Below are 23,580 nucleotides of genomic sequence, written 5' to 3' on the forward strand. Positions count from 1 at the left end.
GTCCTCGAGAATAATGCATCTGGGAGCTCATCAGGGACTCAAGACTCCAGCAATCTACCAAGATGCACTCCTGATTCGGGCCTCAAAACAGAAAAACCAAGTGCAAACTACTCTGGTTCAAAAGGACTTTGTTTTATTAGGAGACTATAAGGATAGGTGGAGTAGAACCAGGGTATGTCTGCCGGGAGCAACTATTAATGATGTCACCAACAGATTGTCAGATTTTAAGGAGGGTAAAGAGAACATTATTATTCATGTGGGGACTAATGACATTAAACGTACACGATCTGACGATTTGTTGGAAAAATACAGGACCATGCTGAGGAAATGCCACGAGCTAGGCCACAATATCTATGTGTCTGCAATTCTGCCCAGACACGATAGGAGGGATTATAAGTCAAAAGCCTTGTGGATTAACTCAAGACTTGAAGGACTCTGCAAGGCTTTTGGGGGGAAAGCTTTCTATCAGCTTGGCCCACACTTGTAGGTAGAAGGAATTCGTTTTGTAGAGATGGGATACACTTAAACAAAGGTGGTGCCAAAGCTTTTGCCAGTATTACTGAGGATACCTTAAAGGTTCAGGGAAACTGCTAGTTAGGGGGAGATGTGGGTAATACTGACACACGTTTATCTGATAATATTGGTCAAAGTAACTCTTGCACATACCTCAAGAGTTCTAATCTGTTTCCCCAACTGGACATATTATTTAGACGTTCTGGGGGCAGAAACGTTTCAAGTGAGTGGATAGCTAATGCTAGGGAAGAGAGCCTAAAAAACTTCAAGGGTTGTTAAAATATATAAGAACAGTAAGTCTTAATTGTTTATAAAGTAATGTTAGAAGTGTCATCAATAAAATGAGCGAATTCAAACTGCTGGTTAAAACAAGTAATGTGGACATAATAGGGCTTACGGAAATGTGATGCCACCCGGAAATAGGGGATGATGAGTTTCATTACGGCTTGTATAATGTATTTAGGAAGGATAGGGTAGATAGAAGGGGTGGTGGGGTAATGCTTCTTATCAGAAGCAGCCTGTGTGCAACGATAGCTTTCCCAGATTCAGACAGTTCATGTGCTAGTATAGAATCTGTATGGTGTGAGATAGTTGGAAACAAAGGTATAATGCGAGTAGGAGTAATCTACAGACCAGGTGATTGTGAAGATTATGACGAAAGCCTCTACATGCAAATGGAATGGGAAAGTAAGCGTCAATGTCTTATTATGGATGATTTCAGTTTGCCTCTAATTGATTGGAGAAAATGGGAAGGAAACTCAACATGGATAACAAAATTTTTAAATTAACTAGTATAGAATCTGTATGGTGTGAGATAGTGCATCCCAGATGCACTATCTCACATGTCACCCATGAATCAGATAACATCACAGGGCTGACAGTAGAGGAACCAGTAGTAGGTAGTGATCACGGAGTACTACGGTGGATGATGAAGAGAGAGAGAGGTAGCAGTAGTAAAAGGCAAAGGAATGGATTATAATTTCAGAAAAGGAAATTACGATGCCTTAAGGTGCTACATGGCCTCTATTAACTGGATAGATATCGCACAGAGAACAAATACAATTGAACTGTGGTATGCTTTTAAAACATTAATCACAGATGCCTTGAATGTGTATTTACCGTTAAAAAATACTCCATGAGGAGGGTTCCAAGTTGGATGAATAGTGAAGTTGCCACATTACTTGAGCAGAAAAAGGTGGCATGGAAAAGTTACAGAGCAATAAAAAGTACTGAAGCCTATAGCAGCTACAAGATGATCTGTAATAGAGCCACAGAAAAGGTTCGACAGGCAAAGGCAGTTTATGAGAAATCGCTAGTAAACAGAGCGGGGGGGGGGGAATAAGGAATTCTTCACATATATAAATGCTAAGAAGAGCAGGACAAACCAGATCAGACCTTTACGTAAGGGAAAGGGGATAGTATTAAATACACCAGCTGCCATTGTAGATGAACTCAACAGTTATTTTGCATTGATATTTACAGAAGAAAAACCTTTTGTGGCAATGGGAAATTGTGGGAGCGAAGTTGAAAAATATGTAATTAATGATATTGAAATTTCACAAGATTATTTAATGAAAAATCTTTCAAGCCTACAGGCCAGTAAGGCTCCTGGAGTTGATGTAATATACCCTATAATCTTAAGCGAGGTGGCAAGCGAGTGCATTGAACCATTGAGGCTAATTATGCGAGCATCACTAGACTCTGGGGAGATTCCGTTGGATTGGAAAAGTGCCAATGTATCTCCCATACGTAAGGGTGATTCTAAGAGTGAAGTGGGAAATTATCGACCTGTCAGTCTGACTTCAGTGGTAGGGAAAATCACGGAGGCAATGATCAAGGATGGAATTCAGGATCATTTGGATCGAATTGAAATTCTCAAGGATACTCAGCATGGTTTTTTAAAGGGAAAATCATATTTAACAAATCTGGTTTGCTATTTTGAAAGGGTCACTCACGAGCTGGATTTAGGGAATAATTTCGACATTGTTTATTTAGATTTCAGCAAAGCTTTTGACTCAGTCCCACATGAGCGTTTGCTTTATAAGCTGGAACAGGTTGGAATCACTGGGAAAATCCTTAGACAGATAGCAGGATGGCTTCAGGGCAGGAGGCAGAGAGTTGCGATAAATGGCTATTCCTCAGATTGGTTTGATGTAAGAAGTGGGGTTTCCCAAGGATCAGTATTAGGACCACTGTTGTTTTTAATTTTCATAAACAACATTGATGAAGAGATAGAGGGCGAGATGTCTAAATTTGCAGATGATTGCAGTTAAAATTGGTAGAATAGTTAATGATCACTGACAAGCTGAGCTTCTTCAGAGAGACCTAGATAGACTTCAGGAATGGTCATAAAAATGGTAGTTATGCTTTAATCCAATAAAGTGTAAGGTATTAGGCCTGGGAAACAGTAATCCCAAAATAACTTATTCACTTGGTGGAGTTCAACTAAACCCAGTACTGGAGAAAAGGGACTTGGGCGTTACGATACAGTCAGACATGACATTCTCTGAGCATTGTAAACAGGTTGCAAGGAAGGCCCATGGTGTCCTATCGATGATCTATTGAACTTTTTCAAGTAGAGATAGGGATGTGATAATCCCATTATATAAGGCTTTTGTTAGACCACACTTGGAATACTGTGTTCAAGTATGGAATACCGTACTAAAGAAAGACATCGAGCTTCTTGAAAGGGTGCAAAGACAGGTAACTCGCCTGGTGAGCATCCTTATGAAGAAAGACTTTCGAATATGTGGGTTGCAGAGTTTGGAAACTAGATACCTTAGAGGAGATTTAATTGAGGTGTTTAAGGCTCTGAGAGGCATCAATAAAATGAATGAGGACAAAATTTTCAAGATTATAAATGAGGCTAGAACTAATAAATAAATTCAAGTTACGGGGGGAGATGTTTAGAATGGACTGCAGGAAGTTTTATTTTAGCTAGCGAGTTATAAATTACTGGAATAAGTTGCCTACGTGGGTGGTAGAGGCTGACAGTTTGGGGAAATTCAAAGGTCATCTGGATAGTACCTTTTGGTGCAGGAAATGCATAGGATGATAGGTTTAATTTCCTTTTCTTTTATTAATTATTAGTTTTTTTTTTTTATCATTGTTTTATTCAGGTTTTTTTTTTTTTTTGGCTGGTGCAGCATAAGCCATAGGCTGTCTTGCACCATGCGGCCATTACTAATACTAATACTAAAACTTTGAGGGACTAAAGGAAAACTTGAATGAAAATGATTTCTAACATGGTGTGATTAATATCCACCTGTTCCACTAAACACACACACAGACCTATCCAAACATCTTGAAGAAAAAATCTCTAGACATAAATCAAAATTTGCCTTTGAATTCAACTCACCCTTCTCCGAAAGATAAACTGGTACGCGAAGGAGATCATCCTAGTAATACCTCTAAAATTCCTGACCATATCATCAGCCTTAGTTCAAAAACTCTAATGAATGCAGAAATTCAGGCACTTGTTTGTTTGTTTGTTATTTAGTTTTTAGGAGCATTAGCAACTAAGGCCATATTGCTCCGGGGATATGCGGTGGCCATTCCCTGACCTTTCCGCATCCTCCGTATTTGGTGGGCACGGGCTCGAACCCAGGTCTAATCAAGTAGCGTGTGCTACGCACTGCTGCTCCTGCCCACCGCTACGGAGGCGCCCCAGGCACTTAGCAAAGGCCTTAATTTTAAACTGACACCCAACCAACGAACGAAAGCAAATTGCTGGGGATTTCAGGAACTGCTAGGAGTCGTGAAACAAGTAAATACATGGGCTGTGTTTGAGTAACTAAGAGTAACAACAGGTGCATGGTCAGGACATCAAAGGCAGATATTGTTTGGATATCAGAGACGTGGTGTCACCAGATATAAGGAATGCAGAATTGGAATTTGGGAAGTAATAGTATCTTATTCTTTCTGTACAATGTGTACAGAAAGAATAGGAATGGAGGGGGATTATGCTGTTAGTTAAGAAACACAAAATCTAAGGATGTGCAACCTGTTAACATAGCTGGACAGTGCAATGTTGAGTCAGTTTGGTGTGACATAAGCACTGGGAAAGCAAAAATGAGAGTAGGAGATTGTTATATGCCTAATGACTCTGATGAGTATAATGAACAATTATACAGAGAAATAGAGTGGACCAGTAATTCAGAGTGTCTGATAATGGGGGATTTTAACTTCCCAGATATTGACTGGAACTTGTGGGTTGGTCACTTGCACACTAGCAAGACTTTTGTGGATTTATTGGATGGTTATTTTCTATAGCAGCATGTTAGAGAAGAAGGGGATTAATCAGATCAGATTAATCAGAGTAACACTCTTGATCTGATTATCAGTAGTGATTATTCATGCATTAAGAATTTACAGATAATGGAACCACTGGGTGGCAGTGATCACAGTGTACTGATGTGGGATTTACTTAAATATGTAACTACCATCAGGAGTAAAGGGAAGGATTTTTGCTTTGGTAAAGGTGACTACGGTGGTCTCAGAGATTTTTTAAATTCAGTGGGAACAACTGTTGATATTACCAACACCAAATTCTAAATGGGAAGCATTGAAGGAAGTAATCTTAGAAGCTATTAGGCTTTTTGTTTCAGCTAAGAAATACTGTTCTAGGTTTAGGCCCAAGTGGATGTCAGATGAACTAATGAGACTCGTAGCGAGAAGAAAAATGCATGGGATGCATATAAATTATCAGGCGACACAGAAGCGTATGGTAGATATAAGCTAGTCTGTAATCAAGTCACAAAGGAGGTTAGGCAAGTGAAGTATTATGCGAAATCTTTGGCAAAGGATTGAAAGAAAAACAGCAATGACTTCTTTATTTTTTTATTTTTTTTTTACTTATATAAACTCTAAAAGGAAGGGGATTAATCAGATTTATATCAATGGATATAGATGATCATTCCCAGATAACTGCCAAACTAAATGAGTATTTTACATCTACATTCACACATGAGGAGTTATATAAGGAGGAGAGGGCCATATGTTTATCGAAATCTAACAGGGAGTTAAATGATTTTGTAATAACTGAGAGCAAAGTGGAGGAGAAATTGTTGGCGTTAAACATAAGAAAGGCACCTGAGGTGGATGGGATCTATCCAGTTTATTAAGGGAGGCAGCGAAGGAAGTAAATAAACCCTTAGCCATAATTATGAGAGCTTCCTTGGATTCAGAAGAGATCCTCATGGACTGCAGATGTGGGAATGTATCCCCCAATCTACAAAGGGGGATCAAAGGGTGATACGAGTAATTAAAGACCTGTTAGTTTAACTTCTGTTCCGAGGAAATTAATGGAGTCATTGGTTAAAGAAGCATTGCAGGATCATCTTGACAAGGCTGCAGTTATAGTTCAGACACAGCATGGGTTTGTTAAGCGGAAGTATTTGTCTGACCAATTTCATTGGATAGCATGACATGGTCACAAAGGAACTGGATGCAAAAATAACTTTGATATCATATATTTGGATTTCAGGAAAGCTTTTGATATTGTACAAATTGGAGCAGTATGGCATTAAGGGCAATTTGCTACACTGGATAAAAGGATGGTTGAATTGGAGAAGACAGAGAGTGGTAATCAATGGCTACTGCTCTTAATGGACCAATGTTATTAGTGGTGTCCTTCAGGGGTTCGGTGTTGGGCCCATTGTTGTTTTGTATATTTATCAATGATATTGATGAAGGTATATCAGGCTTAGTGTCGTTAGTGTCGAAGTTTGCAGATGATACAATGGTTGGCAGGGTTGTTAATGACAGTAATGGCAGTATGCCGCTGCAACAGGATCTGGAAAAGTTGGGCTGATGGGCTGAGAAGTGGCAACTGAAGCTTAACATCGACAAATGCAAAGTGCTGCATATTGGTATGAAAAATGTACCCCAGAGAAATGTACCAACTTGGTGGCATTACACTCAGGGTAGTGGAGAATGAAAGAGACCTGGGAGTATTCGGCAGTCAGATATGAAGTTTTCTGAGCAGTGCAGATAGGCTGCCAGAGTAGGTCATGGGTTCTTGTCAATGATATACAGGAATTTTGTGAGCAGGGATAAGGAGGTAATTATCTCCTTGTATAAGGTAATGGTCAGGCCACACCTTGAGTACTGCGTACAAGTCTGCAAGCCTCATTTTAGAAAGGATGTAGAGTTGCTAGAACTAGTACAGAGAAGGGCAAAAAGACTGGTGAGGGAAACAAAGGAGTGCTCTTACGAAGAAAGGCTTAAGTTCTGAAAATTGCAGCATCTGGAGACTAGACACCTGCGAGGCAATCTGATTGAGGTGTGTATAAGGTCTTGAATGGATTGAGCAGGCTCAATGCTGATAGGATTCTTTCTCTTGCACAGATTACAAACCTGAGGGGGCATAGATTGAAACTGAGGAAAGATAGTTGTAGAATAGATGTGCGGAAATTTGTCTTTAGCCAGTGGGTAGTTGATTGCTGGAACAAACTTCCATCTGTTGTTGTGGAAGTTGATAGCTTAAATAAATTCAAGGTAGAACTAGACAAGCATTTGGAATGAATGGATCAGTGAAATGGGAAGATTTTTTTTTTTTTTTTGGCTGATACTGTATAACAAATGCTTTATTGCATCATATGCCTGTACTAATGCTAAAGCTGGACAATCCATGAGTAATATACATTGTTATTCTATTTTTGTATACATAAATTTGGATCAGTTTTTAATACCAATTCACATATTAATTTTTTTTTCTTGTATAAATCCTTAGCTTATTATGCAGGTAGTAATGACAGTTTGCAACATGTTGTTATTATAAGTCACAGAAGAGTTGAAGTCAGTAATTTAAGAAATGAATGTGAAATTGACTGACTTGTATTAAAATTTACAAGGCGTTTAACTGTGGGTCTCTGAAAGTGTGATTAAAATATTAATTACTGAAATGAAAATATTAATAAATTAATCAAAAATTTTAAAGCATTGTGTTTCTTTTAGGGAGAAGTGCGCACAATAACTTTCCCAAAGGCCAGACTCTAATTTCAAACTCAGTGGATGTAGAGACTGACTGTTATTCTGGAATTAGGATAATGTAAGTTATTTTACAACCTGTTTTTTTTTGTTTTTTTTTTTCTGTTAAAAAGCATTAGTTTTACATCTGAAAACAGTACTTAAATAATGTAGTAAAGTAGAAAAAGAAGTGCACCACTATGAAAAGAAGATTAATAACATCATTATAATCTACCATTATGTAGACGACCTACTTATAATCAATCAACCAGAATTCATGAACATTGCCACAAACATGTACCTATTGGACTTGATTATTACCTGCACTAACCCTGACCTACACTAACCCTTACTAGAGCCACATATCTGGATATTTTTACCTCTATTGAGCCATAACACATGAAAACTAAGTTATACAATAAACGAAAGGCCTTTAGTTTTAATACTATCAGCCTCCCAAATTGGCAGACTATCTCTTAAAAACATACATGGACACATAATAAAAACAAAGTGCTTAAGAATTCTAAATATATGTAATTGGGATAATTTTATAAAAAGTGAATGTATTAATTTAATCAGTAAGCTTAAGCATAATGAGGCACCTTTAAATTTCATAAAATGCATGTACTCAGATGGCTAGAAGGTTTTTCTGCTACCTTGCTTTTGCTGATATATGGGATGCAGCACTATAATGTAGTTCCAAAACCTTAGCAATTGTTAAAGCATATTTCATGTGCTAGTTCTACATTGGATATACCTTGAGCATTTTCTATATATGTCTTACAGCTTTGGAGCCACTGTACACATATAGTTATGGTACGGTCCTTATTCGCCTGCCTGGTATGACGAACGATCTTTGGTTATGTGTACTATACTAGCAAGCGTTAGATTCGGATTTTATTTTTTTACTTAGTTTTATTTCGTTTTATTTTTATTTTTACCTTTTAATTTCATTTCCCTTTATATCACATAATACTAAACTTAACACAAATATAGTTAGAGGATGCCGCAATCTACACATATGGGTACGTGTAAATGCCCATGGTTTTTTTTATTCAGTTGCTCAACAGAGGGCATCTTCAGGGTAATTCTATGATTTTAATTAATTGTGCCACTGTTGGACTTTATTTCCAGTTTACAGCTAAATTAACCCCATTATTTCAACTCCCCAATTGACATAATTTTTACCATACTTCTCTGTCAAATGTTATATCTATTAATAAACACCTGTTAAACTGGAATATGGATCATAGAAACAGTTAGTGTACTACTGATTGCTTTCACTTGTACATTGATGGGTGTTGGTCCCTGTTGAGTGACTATCAATGTATACAGGCGGTACTTAGCAGGTGATAAATTTAAATACTGATAATATTAATCTGGTGCTTATTTTGTTAATGTTAGTTTTAAAAACCACTTTTACACTTCTTTACCATTACCTTTAGTTGAACATATGTAATTGGTGCATTAGGCATACTAGTACATGAACACAATTTCTAATGAGATGATGAACTAATTAGACATGTGACAGAGAAGAAAAATGCATGGGATACATATAAATTAACATGTGACACAAAAGCCTATGATAGATATAAGCTAGTCTGTAACCAAGTTACAAAGGAGGTTAGGCAGACGAAGGCAGATTACGAGAAATCTTTGGCAAAAGATGCAAAGAAAAACAGCAAAGAGTTCTTTACTTATGTAAACTCTAGAAGGAAGGGGATGAATCAGATTGGTCCACTTGATATCGATGGTTCAACTGTTGATGATCCTGCTCAGGTAGCTAACAAAACTAAATGAATACTTTGCATCGACATTCATACATGAGGAGTTATTCAGGGCGGGGAATGCCAGAGGTGTATTCAATTCTGGCAGTAAGCTAGATAATCTTGTAATAACTGAGAGTAAAGTAGAGGAGAAATTGTTGAAGATAAACACAAGAAAGGTACCTGGGATGGATGGAATCTATCCAGTTATATTAAAGGAGGTGGCAGAGGAAGTAAGCAAACCCTTAGCCATAATTATGACAGCTTCCCTGGACTCAGGGGAGGTATCCATGGACTAGAGATGTGCAAATGTGACCCCAATCCACAAAGGAGGATCAAAGGGAGACACAGGTAATTACAGACCTGTTATTTAACTTCTGTTCCAGGGAAATTAATGGAGGCACTGGTTAAAGAAGCATTGCAGGATCATCTAGACAAGACTTCAGTTATAGCTCGGACACAGCATGGGTTTGTTAAGGGGAAGTCTTGTCTGACTAATTTGATTGGATACTATGATGTAGTCACAATGGAACTGGATGCAAAGAATAACTTTGATATCATATATTTGGATCTTAGAAAAGCCTTTGATACTGTTGCACATGGAAGGCTGCTGCACAAATTGAAGGCATGTGGCATTGGAGGCAAATTGCTGCTATGGATAAAGGGATGGTTGAGTGGGAGAAGACAGAGAGTGGTAATCAATGGACACTGCTCATCGTAGACTAATGTTATTAGTGGAGTCCCTCAGGGTTCAGTGTTGGGTCCATTGTTGTTTTCTGTATTTATAAATGATATTGATGATGGTATATCAGCCTTAACGTCCAAGTTTGCAGACGATATAAATGTTGGCAGGGTTGTTAATGACACTAATGACAGTACTCTGCTGCAACAGGATCTAGAAAAGTTGAGCAGATGGGCTGAGAGGTGGCAAATGAAGTTTAACATTGACAAATGTAAAGTACTACATATAGGAAGCGGCAATCCCAGAGTAATGTATCAACTCTGTGGTACCACACTGACAGTGGTAGAGAATGAAAAGGGGTTATTGTGCAGGCAGATATGAAGTTTTCTGACAGTGCAGATGGTCTGCAAGAGTAGCTCATGGTGTCTTGTCAATGATATACAGGAATTTTTCTAGAAGGGATAAGGAGGTGATTATTTCCTTGTATAAGTCAATGGTCAGGCCACACCTTGAGTACTGTATACAGGTCTGGAGGCCTCATTTAAGAAGGATGTAGAGCCGTTGGAACGAGTACAGAGAAGGGTAACAAGATTAGTGAATGTAACAAAGGGTTGCTCTTATGAAGAAAGGCTTAAGTTTTGCAAAGTGTCTGGAGACTAGGCATCTGCGAGGTGATCTGATTGAGGTGTATAAAGCCGTGAATGGTTTGAGCATGCTCAATGCTGATGGGATTCTTCCTCTTGCTCAGAATAATCGCCTGAGAAGGCATAAATTCAAATTGAGGAAAGACGGTTGTAGGATAGATGTGTGGAAGTTTGCCTTTAGCCATCTGGTGGTTGATTGCTGGAACAAACTACCATTTTTCATTGTAGAAGTTGATAGCTGAAATAGATTCAAGGCAGAACTTGACAAACATTTGGAGCGAATGGATGGGTGAAATAAGGAGTTTTTTTGTTTTTTTTTGGCTGATGCTATATAAGCTATAGGAGGGAGTATATGATGAGAGCCTTGTCGATCAATTCGGCCCTGGAGAGATTGTGCAAGGCTCAAGGGGTAGAATTTTTTTCAGCCTGGACTGTACTTGTTAACAGGAGAGATTGCTTCTACAGGGATGGGATACACTTAAATAGAAAGGGTGCAAGAATATTTGCTGATGCTATCGAGGCAGTGTTAGGTGGGTCGGAAAACTGCTAGCTTGGGGGGAGACAAAGACCAATAGATAGACAGTAGCCACTGGCAGAGGTGAAAGAGATTCTTGCACTGCTTCTATTAGAATGAGCAGAAGCCTGAAAAACAAGATGCATGGTATTTCAGAGACTGCTGGGAGCCATTGCGGTACAAGTAAACACATGGGTTGTGTTAGGGTAGCTAAGAATAGAAACAGGTGCAGGTATACTTGCGTGTACACCAATGCTAGGAGTTTAGTAAATAAATTTGATGAATTTGAGGTATTGCTCAAAACATCAAAGGCAGATATTGTTGGGATATCAGAGACGTGGTGTCACACAGATATAAGGGATGCAGAACTGCAATTTGGGGAGTACAACGTCTACAGAAAGGATAGGAAGGGAGAAGGGGTTATGTTATTAGTTAAGAAACACATAAAAACCAAGGAAGTGAAGCCAGTCGACATCTCTGAACAGTGCAGTGTGGAGTCAGTTTGGTGTGACATAAACATTGGGAGATCAAAATTGAGAGTAGGAGTGTGCTATAGGCCTAATGACTCTGATGAGTATAATAAGGAACTGTACAGGGAAATAGAGTGGGCCAGTAAATCAGAGTGTCTTATAATGGGAGATTTTAATTTCCCAGATATTGACTGGAATTTGGGGGCTGGTTACTCACACACTAGCAGGACTTTTGTGGATTTATTGGATGATTGTTTTCTACATCAGCATGTTCGGGAGGCAACTAGAGGGAGTAATACTCTTGATTTGATTATCAGCAGTGATTCTTCATGCATTAAGAATCTGCAGATAAATGAACCACTAGGTGGCAGTGATCACAGTGTGCTGAAGTGGGATTTACTCAAAGAGGTAACTACCATTAGTGGTAAAGGGAAGGGTTATTGCTTCCGTAAAGGCGACTACGATGGACTGAGACAGTATTTAAATTCTATACAGTGGGACCAACTGATGATGTTACCAACAGCAAATTCAAAATGGGAAGCATTCAAAGAACTTATCTTGGAAGCTACTAGGCTTTACATACCAACTAAGAAATATTGTTCAAGGTTTAGGCCAAAATGGATGTCAGATGAACTAATGAGGCATATGGCAGAGAAGAAAAATGCATGGGATACATACCAATTAACACATGACACAGAAGCCTATGATAGATACAAGTTGATATGCAACCAAGTTACAAAGGAGGTTAGGCAGGCGAAGGCAGATTACGAGAAATCCTTTGCAAGGGATGCAAAGAAAAACAGCAAAGAGTTCTTTACTTATGTAAACTCTAGAAGGAAGGGGATGAATTAGATTGGTCCACTTGATATCGATGGGTCAACTGTTGATGATCCTGCTCAGGTAGCTAACAAACTGAATGAATATTTTGCATCGACATTCACACATGAGGAGTTATTCAGAGAGGGGAATGCCAGAGGTGTATTCAACTCTGGCAGTAAGCTAGAGAATCTTGTAATAACTGAGAGTAAAGTGGAGGAAAAATTGTTGAAGGTAAATACAAGAAAGGCACCTGGGGTGGATGGGATCTATCCAGTTATATTAAAGGAGGCAGCAAAGGAAGTAAGCAAACCCTTAGCCATAATTATGAGAGCTTCCTTGGACTCAGGGGAGGTACCCATAGACTGGAAATGTGCAAATGTGACCCCAATTCACAAAGGAGGATCAAAGGCTGACACAAGTAATTATAGACCTGTGAGCTTAACTTCTGTTCCAGGAAAATTAATGGAGGCACTGGTTAAAGAAGCACTGCAGGATCATTTAGACAAGACTTCAGTTATAGCTCAGACACAGCATGGTTTTGTTAAGGGGAAGTCTTGCCTGACCAACTTGATTGGATACTATGATGCAGTCACAAAAGAACTGGATGCAGGGAATAACTTTGATATTATATACTTGGATCTTAGAAAGGCTTTTGATACTGTTGCACATGGAAGACTGCTACACAAATTGGAGCAGTGTGACATTGGAGGCAAATTGCTGCTATGGATAAAGGGGTGGTTGAGGGGGAGAAGACAGAGAGTGGTAATCAATGGACACTGCTCATCGTGGACTGATGTTATTAGTGGAGTCCCTCAGGGCTCAGTGTTGGGTCCATTATTGTTTTCTGTATTTATAAATGATATTGATGATGGTATATCGGGCTTAATGTCCAAGTTTGCAGACGATACAAAGGTTGGCAGGGTTGTCAAGGACACTACTGACACTATGCTGCTGCAACAGGATCTGGAAAGGTTGAGCAGATGGGCTGAGAGGTGGCAAATGAAGTTTAACATTGATAAATGTAAAGTACTACACATGGGAAACAGCAACCCCAGAGCAACGTATCAACTCTGTGGTACTACACTGTCAGTGGTAGAGAATGAAAGGGACTTGGGGGTGGTTGTGCAGGCAGATATGAAGTTCTCTGAGCAGTGCAGACGGGCTGCAAGAGTAGCTCATGGAGTATTGTCAATGATATACAGGAATTTTTCCAGCAGGGATAAGGAGGTGATTATTCCATTGTATAAGGCGATGGTCAGGCCATACCTAGAGTACTGTATACAGGTCTGGAGACCTCATTTCAAGAAGGATGTAGAGCTGCTGGAACGAGTACAGAGAAGGGCAACAAGATTAGTGAATGGAACAAAGGGGTGCTCTTACGAAGAAAGGCTTAAGTTTTGCAAATTACAGTGTCTGGAGACTAGGCACCAGCGAGGTGATCTGATAGAGGTGTATAAAGCCTTGAATGGTTTAAGCATGCTCAATGCTGATGGGATTCTTCCTCTAGCTCAGAAAAATCACCTGAGAGGGCATAAATTCAAATTGAGGAAAGACAGATGTAGGATAGACGTGCGGAAATTTGCCTTTAGCCAGCGGGTGGTTGGTTGGTGGAACAGACTTCCATCCCTTGTGGTGGAGGTTGATAGCCTAAATAAGTTTAAGGCTCAGCTGGACAGGTATTTTGAACGAACAGAGGGGTGAAGTGGAAGTGGGTTTTTTTTTTTGGCTGATGCTGCATAAGCTTGCTTTCTTGCATCAAATGCCTCTACTAATGCTAATGCTAATGCTAAAGCTTGCTTTCTTGCATCATGTGCCTTTGCTAATGCTAATTTATATTTTATCTATGGCACGTATTATAGGTTATTATTCAAATAATTTTAACAGCATAATAGTTTTAATTATTGAAATAATTTTATGGCATAATAGTTTTATATCAGTAAAGTATATATATAAATATTGTATTATTATTTTTTGTATTTATATAGTCTTATGTCTGGCAACTTCTAAATGTGATTTCATTTTCACCATGGTCTTCTGTGATGAGTACAGATCATTGTAAAGTCTAGTGTATATGTGGTGTTATGTTTAGAAATATAAGTTTTGTTCTTTTGTAGTGTTGTATTTTAGGCACTTAGCTACCAAGAACAACAGTCACTAGGAAGGAAGCTTCCTGATACTTGCTCCCCATGAGTTCAACTCAGTGTTGCCTGCAAAGTCCTATCCCAAAATGAGGTCAGTCTCACACAGGAATGCACAATTTCACACCTCTTTCATACCAGAAAAGAAAGCATAGGGAATTAAAAGATATTGCTATAAACAACACAAGTGATCCTATATTGAAAAAGAATTTTTTGTTGCCAGCATCCCACACCTGAGTGCTAGGACTAATAGCTTGGATGCAGATCCAGAATCGTTCAGGACAGTTGAGTCAGTAGTTGGAGTAGATGATCCTGACAGTGGTCCAGTGGAAGAACATGAAAGAGAAATACTCAAGGAAGATCCAGTAAATGTAGAACCAGAATTTCTATTTAGCCCCCACCATCAATTATAGACATTTTCTTTTGCATAGTCCTGAAATGTCAGAAAGTTGTACTATTTGATGTCAAATTGTGCTCATTACCAATACAGATTAGGAACTATTTGAGAAAGGATTATTAAAAAACTGCATCTATATTGGGCAGGAGTGTAAGACATATTTCTAATCTTCAGAAGCTCTGCAAAAACAAAGGTCAGTGGGGCTAAGGTTAAATTCAGTTTAGCATTTGGAGAGCTATGATGTGTGAAAATATACAAGGTAAAGATGCATGGTTAGAACTATATTTGTTAATTGCAAGTGTTAAGAACCTTATTAATGCAAAGGTAAGAAATAAAGGCCTTAATTTCCATACCTTTTTGACATTCATTCCTCCTAGTTGCCAGTAATGTAATAGTTCTTTCCAAATTCTGTCCTTTCTTATTTTAGGATAAGATGTCTTGTCAGTTCTAAGGTTAATGAACTGAAGTGAAATATCCTTTCTGATGTGATAGCAGAATGCTTTATAAATATTGTGATAATCCAAAGGAAGTGTTTCTGCAAGCATTTCTATTGGAAAGGTACATTGAACAGTTGCAAGTTGTGATTGTATTAAGTGAAACTTTTTTTGAATGAAATGCAAGCAGCATATATATGTATGTTACTATTGGAAAAAGACAGTAGTATATTAACTTTAAAGTTTTGCTTTTCAAGTCACATTGTTTCTAAATATTCTAAATCAAAAAAGCAGATTTCTTTATTTTATTTGAAAGACTTTGGATGTAAGGGAGGAAAGCATAGTGATTATTTATGATTATTCCAAGGTGTTTTTGAGTATTTACTATGGGAAGAGAAGTATATGGGCCTGATGTAGCTGAGTGGTAAGGAGCGAGAATTCTATAGCACATGCTCTTTGAGTGGACTATGGTTCAAGTCTATGACTATTAAATATGATTAATGATTGCATTCATGATTTATTGTAAACATCTCTGACCTGGAGTCATGCCAGAGTATAAAAAAGAACACATCTTTGTATGTGACAGTAGGAGGCCTAGCATAATTAAGCTACCTACTGAACACTATAATTTTTTATTTTGTGGTCAAAATTGTTATCTTGTTTAGATCTGACCAGGTTTCAAGCCTGGTTGTTTGTTTGTTATTTGGTTTTTAGGAGCATTAGCAACTAAGGCCATATTGCTCCAGGGATATGCAGTGGTCATTCCCTGACCTTTTTGCATCCTCCGTATTTGGTGGTCACAGGCTCGAACCCCGCAAGCCTGCTAAAAATAACATTTGCCTTCACATCAAGCTCAGAATGGGAGTTATTAAATAATCTGGGAACAGGAGTTAAGCTATCATTTGGATGTTAAAAAAATTTGCATGTCAAGATAGCCAGTAGTCATCTTTAGCACAAGGTTCCACACCAGGGGAACAAGAATTGACCTTGGGGGAATATTGTGAAGGGTTGTGGTGGTGATCATCGCATATAGGAAGAGAGGTTGTGTGTGTGTGGAATAAAAAGAAGGACCATAGGGAAACTAGGAGTATAGATTTTATTTGGGGTGGTGCTCCTTTAAGTGCTCAGGACTAGCCCATGTGATCTTGGGTTTGTAGAAGAGAATATACTGAGACATGATATAACCTGGATATCTGAGGTGCGAAATTAATACTACTTATATCCCTGTGAAAGTCAGGTTCTAGGTTCACCCTCTCCAGAGTCCTTAAGATATACTCTAGAGGTGAAATTATTAACTGAGAGATTAGAAGTAAAACATAACAATTTAATCAATAAAAAAAAGGGACATTACATAAATATATTATTGCTAACAAGCTTATGATACCTGTTAAAACAAGTGAATATTCACATTTTCTCTATAAATGAGATTCAACATTATAATAATCAAATGAACGTAATAAGGATAAACTACTTTGGTAAGGTGCCAATAATTTGCCATCAAATTTCAAAAGTGACTTTGTGTTTGTTATCAACAGCACTGAGATGTGGAATAAAAGCTAGGAATATAATAGTTGCCATTCAGGAGGATCTACCTTCATATAATTTATATTTATAGTTATATTCAGAATAAGTCATTGTTAGAATAAGTTTCACTTAGAATAAGATACATTTAGCCTAATAGCAACTAATGCTGACATAATAGGGCTAACAGAAATGTAGTGCCACCCGGAAATTGGGGACGATAAGTTCCACTACAGTATGTATAATGTATTTAGGAAGGATATATTAGCATAAGCATTAGTAGTGACATATGATACAAGAAAGCAAGCTTATACAGCATCAGCCAAAAAAAAAAAAAAAAAAATCCATTTCACCTATCTTTTCACTCCAAAAGTTTGTCCAGTTCTTCCTTGAATCTATTCAAACTATCAATTTCTACAATGACAGATGTAAGTTTGTTCCAGCAATCAACTCGCTGGCTAAAGGCAAACTTTTGCACATCTATTCTGCAACTATCTTTCCCCAATTTTAATTTTTGCCCCCTCAAGTGTGTAATCTGAGCAAGAGGAAGAATCCCATCGAGCTTGCACAAATCATTCAAAGCCTTATACACCCCAATTAGATTACCTTGCAGGTGCCTGCTCTCCAGATGCTGAAATTTGCAGAATTTAAGCCTTTTTTTTTTTTTGGTAAGAGCGTCCCCCCATTTGTTTCCCTCGACTATTTTGTTGCCCTTCTTTGTACTCATTACAGCAGCAGCTCTACATTTTTCCTAAAATGAAGCCTCCTGACCTGTATGCAGTAATCATGGTGTGGCCTGATTATTGCCTTATACAAAGGGCAATAATCAGGCAATAATCTCCTTATGCCTGCTAGCAAAGTTCCTGTATATCATTGACATGACCTGACCCCATGAGCTTTTCTGGAAGCTTGAAGTCTGAAGCCACTGCTCTGAAAACTTCGTATCTGACTGCATAATTACCTCAGGTCTTTTTTCATTTTTCACTACCCTGAGTGTAGTACTGCATAATTGGTACATTACTCCGGATGTGAATTCTGAAGATGTTACTGCTACTCGAATGTTTAACTTCAATTTCCGCCTCTCAGCCCATCTGCCCAACTTTTCTAGATCCTGTTACAGTAGCGTACCATTATTACCATCATTAACAGCAATGCCAAACTTGGACATTAATCCTGATATATCATTGATAAATATAGAAAACAACAATAGTCACAACACTGAACTCTGGGAGACTCCACTAATAACATTAATACATGAAGAGCAGTGTCCATTGATTACCACTCTCCCTCTATTCTCCCACTCAACCATCCCTTTATCCCTAGCAGCAATTTGTCCTTAATGTCATACTGCTCAAATTTGTGCAGCAATCTTACGTGCAACAGTATCAAAAGCTTTCCTTAAATTCAAGTACAGTAGACTCTCGATTTTCCCGGATAGATGGTAAAAAACAAATCCCGGATTATGTTATTGTGGTGATTTCCCTGTTAATCCAAAAATACAGAAGTCCCCGACATACATAAGAGATACATTCCAGGACTTCTTACTTCGTAGAGTTTTACATAACTCGGGAATGACTAATAACATACTGCTACTATATTATTATTGACAAATCTGAATTCAGCGCGATACTTGTTAATGTTTGACCATTCTCATACATCTTTATTAGTTTAATTTTCTGATCCAAATCGATCGCTTTCCTTTTCTTGGTAGATTTACTGGTACCGCTGTCACTTATTCTCTTAGTTCTTTACAGAAAATGATATTTTCTATAAAGAACCTCACAGGGTTAAGGTGAAAACTCACTATTATCACCCCACGTGAGCTCACATTTTGCTAAAGCACATTTCTGTAGGTCACTACCATAAAACAGTAAAAACAATTTGCACTTTCCTGCATTTGCAGGAAATTATTGCATCTTATTGCATTTGCAAAATTACCGATAGCTGGAAATCTGTGAGTTTTTATGTTATTGTGGTGAAATGTGTGTCCCCTTCACTGAAATCTTCAGTCATATAAAAAAAAACCATAAAGAAATTGTAAGAATCTCTTCTTTCCTATTTTTTTTCTTGTTACTCCATATCTCACTTGTGCAATTTGTGTGTGCTGTGATCATTGTTATTGATTGCTTATTTTATTTATTTATTTAATTTTTTTTTGTTTGTTTGTTTTAAATTTTACAATACTGAAAAAAAGAAAAAGAAAATTGAGTGAAAAAAATTTTACGTAAATCTGTAGTGAAAGGTGGAGACTTACTTGTATCGAAAAATGTTCAGCAACCTACATAAAAAAATATGGCGATAGATAAAAAATGAAAAAACTTACCACGCACTATCGCGTGTCCAATACGATGCTTCCCTTTATTTTATGCACTGTCAATATAAGTGTATAGCTTTCCTATATTTTTTTTTAAGATGTTGCATATGGTTTGGTCACCAACATTATAATGGTTCATAGAGATTTAACGGATGCACCGTTTTCAAACTTTTGAATAATTTCAAGTTTTGTTTAACTGAAAGTGCAACTCTTTTGCTTTTACCCATCATTTTCGCGATTTCTAAACAAAAAAAGATTTACTGTAAAAAAATTTCTTCGACATCCCTGACATAAATAACGAAACAAAATTTGTCTTTTTGCTGTGCAACGGAACACAACAATCGACACAACGCACTAAAACAAACTAAACATTTGTTCTCTCTTTTTTTTTTTTTCTTCTTTTTTTGAGCGGCAAGTGTGAAGACAGCCGGGGTTGCAAGATAATAGGTACACTAATCTCCCAATGACGACTTATAATGCCGCTCGTCACTTATTTATGACTTGCAAAACATCTGTTTATATCTATTCTATTTATTACTTGAATTTTATGAATTCTGGTGGAATTTTTTTATTTTTTATTTGGAATCTTGAAGTGTCCCGGTTAATCCGATCCCGGTAAATCGAGAGTGTGCTGTATATGATGTCAAAATTTTTTTTTGTATCCAGTTCTTTTGTGACCATATCGTAGTATCTAATCAAACTGGTCAAGCAAGATTAGCATTAGTAGAGGCATATGATGCAAGAAAGCAAGCTTATGCAGCATTAGCAAAAAAAAAAAAAAAAACCCTCCCATATTACCCCTCCATTCTTTCCAAATGCCTGTCCAGCCCAGCCTTAAATTTATTTGACTTTCATCCTTTGTTGTGGAAGTTGATAAATAAATTTATCAACTTCCACAACAAAGGATGAAAGTCTGTTCCACCAATTAACTACCCACTGGCTAAAGGCAAATTTCTGCACATCTATTCTACAACTGTCTTTCCGCAACTTGAAACTGTGCCCCCTCAGGTTCTAAATCTGAGCAAGAGGAAGAATCCCATCAGCATTCAGCTTGCTCAACCCATTCAAGGCCTTATACACCTCAATCAGATCATCTCGCAGTTGCCTATTCTCCAGGCACTGCAATTTGCAGAACTTAAATCTTTCTTGGTAAGAGCACCTATTTGTATCCCTCACCATTCTTGTTGCCCTTCTTTGTATTTGTTCTAGTGTTTAACTAGAACTCAGTGTCATACCCTCAGCATTTTTTATATTCCTAAATGATTGTGCTCAGATCCATGTGTTTTTCCCCCCTGTGGTATGTAGTGATATAGTATGTGATATGTAGTGATATTGCAGGAAAATGATGCTGTTTGTGATATGAGGGGATGAATTTGCATAAAAGTACTTTTCTTTTTTCATACTTAAAAAAAAGAAACTACAGTGGATTTTGGTTATTTGGGCCACCGGTTAATCGGGGCAGCCGTTTATTTGGGGCAAATCTTAAAAAACAGAAACCAATCGAGAAAATAGCCAGGGTTTACTTCGCTTAATTGGGACAGCGTGCCGTTTAATCGGGGCAGGAGACTGCAGCACTGGAGATTACCCTACGATTGTCTCCGATGGTACCACGTGGTTTGGTCGAAATTCTGGAGGTCACAACCATAAAACAATAAAAACAATTAGCAGTCACCTGTTTATTGGGCTTTTCTGTTAGTGAAATCTATCATAAACGGACAGTAAACTCAATCTTACTGAATTTGCGATAATACCGACAGCTGGAATTCTGTGGGTTATTATGGTGAAATGTGTTTACACTTCCACAAAATCTTCAATCATATAAAAAAATTAATTTTCAGATCTTCTCTTCATTCCTATTTTTAAAGCTTTGTAACTCGCTACTCGGTTCTCACTTGCGCGTATTGTGTTACTTGCAATTTGTGCGTGCTGTGTTCTTTGTTATTGATTGCTTATCTTTTTACTGTTTTAAATTTTAACCCCCACCCACAAATGTCAGTGAAAAGAAATGTCAACTAGTTCGTATGTACTTATTACAGTACATATTAATTATTCCGATTATCACGTATATTCTTCCAATTTTCACGTATCATTTAATTTTTTAATTGGTAAGGTAATAAAGGGTAAATTTGTGGTTAATATATCTTTGCTCTTATAGCCTGTGGATAATTTCCTCCTATTTTCGCTAATTAGAATTGCTGTTTAATAGAATTAAAATTCAATTCACAAACGTGATCACAATGACCGGCGCTTACTGCACATCATATAGTGAACGGTACTTTACTATGCTACCTATCAAATCATGTTACGATGGTGACTCCATCGTACTGTGATTTGATTGTATAGTGAACCAATTGTAAAGAGGGGGGTACATTGTATTTTTAACTATTTATGTGAAGCTTTGGATAATTGGGGCAGTTGCTTAATCGGGCCAAAATGCTAGTCCCGATATGTCCCAAATAACCGGAATGGACTGTATAATGAAAGCAGCATTGCATTTTTATGATTTCATTTATTTCAACCATAAACTTTCCTTAAATCAATGGTTTCTAAACTTGACCTGGTGGCCTTCAACTCATATAATGCTTTCATGATAGTTGTTCAGCTCTACAATTGGATTAACCTTCAGTTAGGAGGGTGAAAATTTGAAATTCCTCTATGCTTGCAAAAATGTGAAAATATAATTAAAAATTGTTAACTATTTTGATGTCACCTTTATTTTTAATCATTTCTTAACATCAATGTGAAAAATCCATGTTGTGTGAAAACATATATATTTAATTAATTTTTGAAATTAAAACTCCCTTTAAAAACTTGGTGACCAAATTGCAAATTTAAAAACTGTGCACTTCAACAAACATCTGCAATTAGACAGGAATGCCCACTGCACAAAGTGCATGCATCAATAGTTTTATCCCAAATATTGCATCAATGTCATGAAGGCAGAGAGTGTTACTGATTAGAAGAAAGTGTGCCACAGTAAAGCAAGCTTGCTATTAATTTTTAAAGAATAATAACTGTGGTTTCTATCAATAACTGACATAATGTGACATATACCAGCCAAGATGTGCATATAATTAGATTTAACTTAATCATGAATTTTTGTGTGGATAATTAATAGGCATTTCTGGAATTTTCTGTGAAGAATTCAAATAAAACATTTTCAAAAACAGCTATTTGGAGTTTTCAGCAGTGTGGATGGAGTAGATGAAGTACAAATTGCTAAAATATTGTCAGGGTGGAATCTACCCCAACACATCTGACTCAGGATGCTGAGTCAGAAATAACTGAATATGCATTTTTGCATTTCAGGAAAACTGATATTTGTCAAAGTTTTATAATTGTTATTGAAATAATTGACATGTGAATTAAATTCTCTCCCATAAGGAATTCAACTATACTTTATCACATTCAATCCAAATCACATCTGATCACTTTCTTTGCCCACTCCAGTTACTTCATATATCCATTTTGTCTAGGTATTTGTCTAGTCTTTTAAATTTGGTTGAACTTTCCATCTGTGTGTGTGTGTGTGTGTAGAACAGGTTTCTTGAAAATAGTTTTTTTCAATCAATACTTAAAATTTTCATATTATTTTACATTTCAGGATTTTTCACATTTTTGGTTTTTATTGACTGATAATATTTGTCAAAAGTTTTATAACTGTTATTGAAATAATTAACATATGTGATTAACATATTCACTGCCTCAATGCATATATACATAAAATGGCACTAGTAGTGTTGCGCTGCAACACACAAATCTGTTCAAAATGGCAGTGTGACATGATGCATACGAGCAGTCATTCCTAAGTGATCAACCACAGAGTGCTATAAATTTAGGGGCACATAAAATTAACAGCTACTCAGTATTGGCATATTGATTGAACACTGAGTAATGCTTGGTGTTTGTTTATAGATTTTGCACACAGTTTTATTTGTTTTTTGTTTGTGTTGATGTCAGTTTGTATGAATAATCTTTTTAAAAATTTTAAGATTTGTTTTGATTTACAGCTCGGCACAAAAGTAAGTATTTTCTTTTAGCAATGTGAATTCTGAAATTTTAATTTTCAACCATTATGTATAAATATTTGGAATGCTGGGGGAAGTCAGAATGTTGATCAACATTCCGACAATTATGGCACATTGAACGAGTTCTCTCACATTTAGGTGGCAGCAAAAGTGTTAAGCACACCTCCATAAGGAATTCAACTATATTTTATCACATTTAATTCAAATCACATTTATTACCCAAAATGCTTCTGTTGAAATAACAGGCAGATAACAGAACTAGAACATTACCAAATGTCAACAGCAAGCACAGTTGATGCATATAATTGGACTTCAAATTGTGCAAGATATGCAGTACCGAAGAATGAGTTTTTAAAGGAACTTGCGGCTAC

At 37.2% G+C, this 23,580-nt stretch overlaps 1 protein-coding gene across 1 annotated transcript in view; it reads left to right on the forward strand.

Moving 5' to 3' along the window:
* Positions 1-23,580, forward strand: part of Mcm10 (minichromosome maintenance 10 homolog) — a 169,021-nt gene that overhangs the window by 4,603 nt on the left and 140,838 nt on the right. The window contains exon 3 of the mRNA XM_090372289.1: positions 7,471-7,564. Coding sequence (XP_090228415.1) covers positions 7,471-7,564 — 94 coding nt within the window. The remainder of the gene's footprint in view (positions 1-7,470; positions 7,565-23,580) is intronic.

The sequence above is a fragment of the Mastigoproctus giganteus genome, chromosome 4 (genome assembly GCF_048544385.1).
Source record: "Mastigoproctus giganteus isolate SK-2022 chromosome 4, ASM4854438v1, whole genome shotgun sequence".
In the NCBI taxonomy this organism is placed as follows: Eukaryota; Metazoa; Arthropoda; class Arachnida; order Uropygi; family Thelyphonidae; genus Mastigoproctus; species Mastigoproctus giganteus.